At 72.7% G+C, this 1,203-nt stretch overlaps 1 protein-coding gene across 1 annotated transcript in view; it reads left to right on the forward strand.

Annotated features, from left to right (window-relative positions):
- The window catches only part of AGAP2 (ArfGAP with GTPase domain, ankyrin repeat and PH domain 2), a 23,055-nt gene that overhangs the window by 19,835 nt on the left and 2,017 nt on the right, over window positions 1–1,203 (forward strand). Inside the window, exon 18 of the mRNA XM_004692414.1 lies at window positions 233–450. Within this exon, the coding sequence (XP_004692471.1) occupies window positions 233–450 (218 nt within the window). The remainder of the gene's footprint in view (window positions 1–232; window positions 451–1,203) is intronic.

Here is a 1,203-nt window from a genome sequence, read left to right on the forward strand (position 1 = left end):
GCGGCGCAGCGGGAGGGCCACCCGCTGCCTCGCGGCTGGGCACGACCGCGCGCTGCGCACTGGAGCGCTGGACACTTGCACCCACTCGCCTCTCCAGGCCGCACCCCCGCGGGAGCACCTCCCCACGCCGCCAGGGCTCGCCTCCCCGACACACAAGCCCACGTCCCTCCCCCGCGAGGCATGGAGACCCCCAGCGCGTGCCCTCCGCCGTTGCCGCCCTCGGCCCCACCAGTCGGTCTCTGCGGAAAGGGACGCCCCCACCCGTTCCGGGCGCCTGGATGTCCCCGCTGGCGCCCCTCGGGGCGAAAGAGACGCGGGCGGCCCGCGCCGGCGACCCCAGGCCCGAGCTCACCCCGCCTCCCCCAGGCTGGCTCCTGGGCTCCGCCCGGCGGGAGCGCGCCCCACTGGGCGTGCGGGACCCCACCCCCTCGACGCTGATCTCACTGCCCGGTGAGGGGGGGGCGGCGAGAGGCAGGACCCCTCGCTGCCCGCGCGGGTAGGGGGTCCCCAACCCTTTCCGTGAAAGGGCCGTGAGGAGTGGAAGTCAGGACCCCGCACCCCCACCCGTGGATGGAGCCAGGCGGGCGCGCCGGGCCCTCCTCGCTGCCAGCTGGGAGGGCGGCGGCTGCGGGCACCGAGGTCCGTGTATTTATTGCTCTGGCCCGACCAGGCCCAGGGGCGGGCAGCGGCTTGGGGCGGGCGCCTCGCGGAGGGAAGCCACGGGTGGGCAGGGTGGGGGGCTTGGGGTGCTCTCGGGTTGTGAGTGTCTGTGACCGTGACTGCGTACCTGTGACTGTGCAGCGTGGTGACCGGGGTCAGGGTTACCTCCGCCGCGTGGCCCGGGCCCCACCCTTCCTGTCCAGCCCCCTCCCTCTGGAGCAGTCCAGGCCCCTCTTCCCTCCCCGTGACCCCGCCCAGCCAGGGCTGGGAGGACGGGAGCCGGCTGGGCCGCGCCAGGCCCCGCCCCTGTCCAGCGCAGAGGGCGCCCTGACCCCCCTGCCTCCCTCAGGCCCCCAGCCCCTGGGCCATCTGTGTCAGTGGTTCTGGTCGTTTTTTTTTTTTTTTTTTTTTTTTCATGCCCTATTGGGTTTAATAGAGCATGGGCAGTTCAGCTAGCTGGCTGCGGCCTGAGGGGCCCCCCCTCTCCCCAGACCACCTCCCCCATGGTCACTGATTCAGGGGTGCGAGAGGGGGCAGTTGGTC

The sequence above is a fragment of the Condylura cristata genome, unplaced genomic scaffold (genome assembly GCF_000260355.1).
Source record: "Condylura cristata isolate star-nosed mole 26May11 unplaced genomic scaffold, ConCri1.0 scaffold00034, whole genome shotgun sequence".
Classification (NCBI taxonomy): domain Eukaryota; kingdom Metazoa; phylum Chordata; class Mammalia; order Eulipotyphla; family Talpidae; genus Condylura; species Condylura cristata.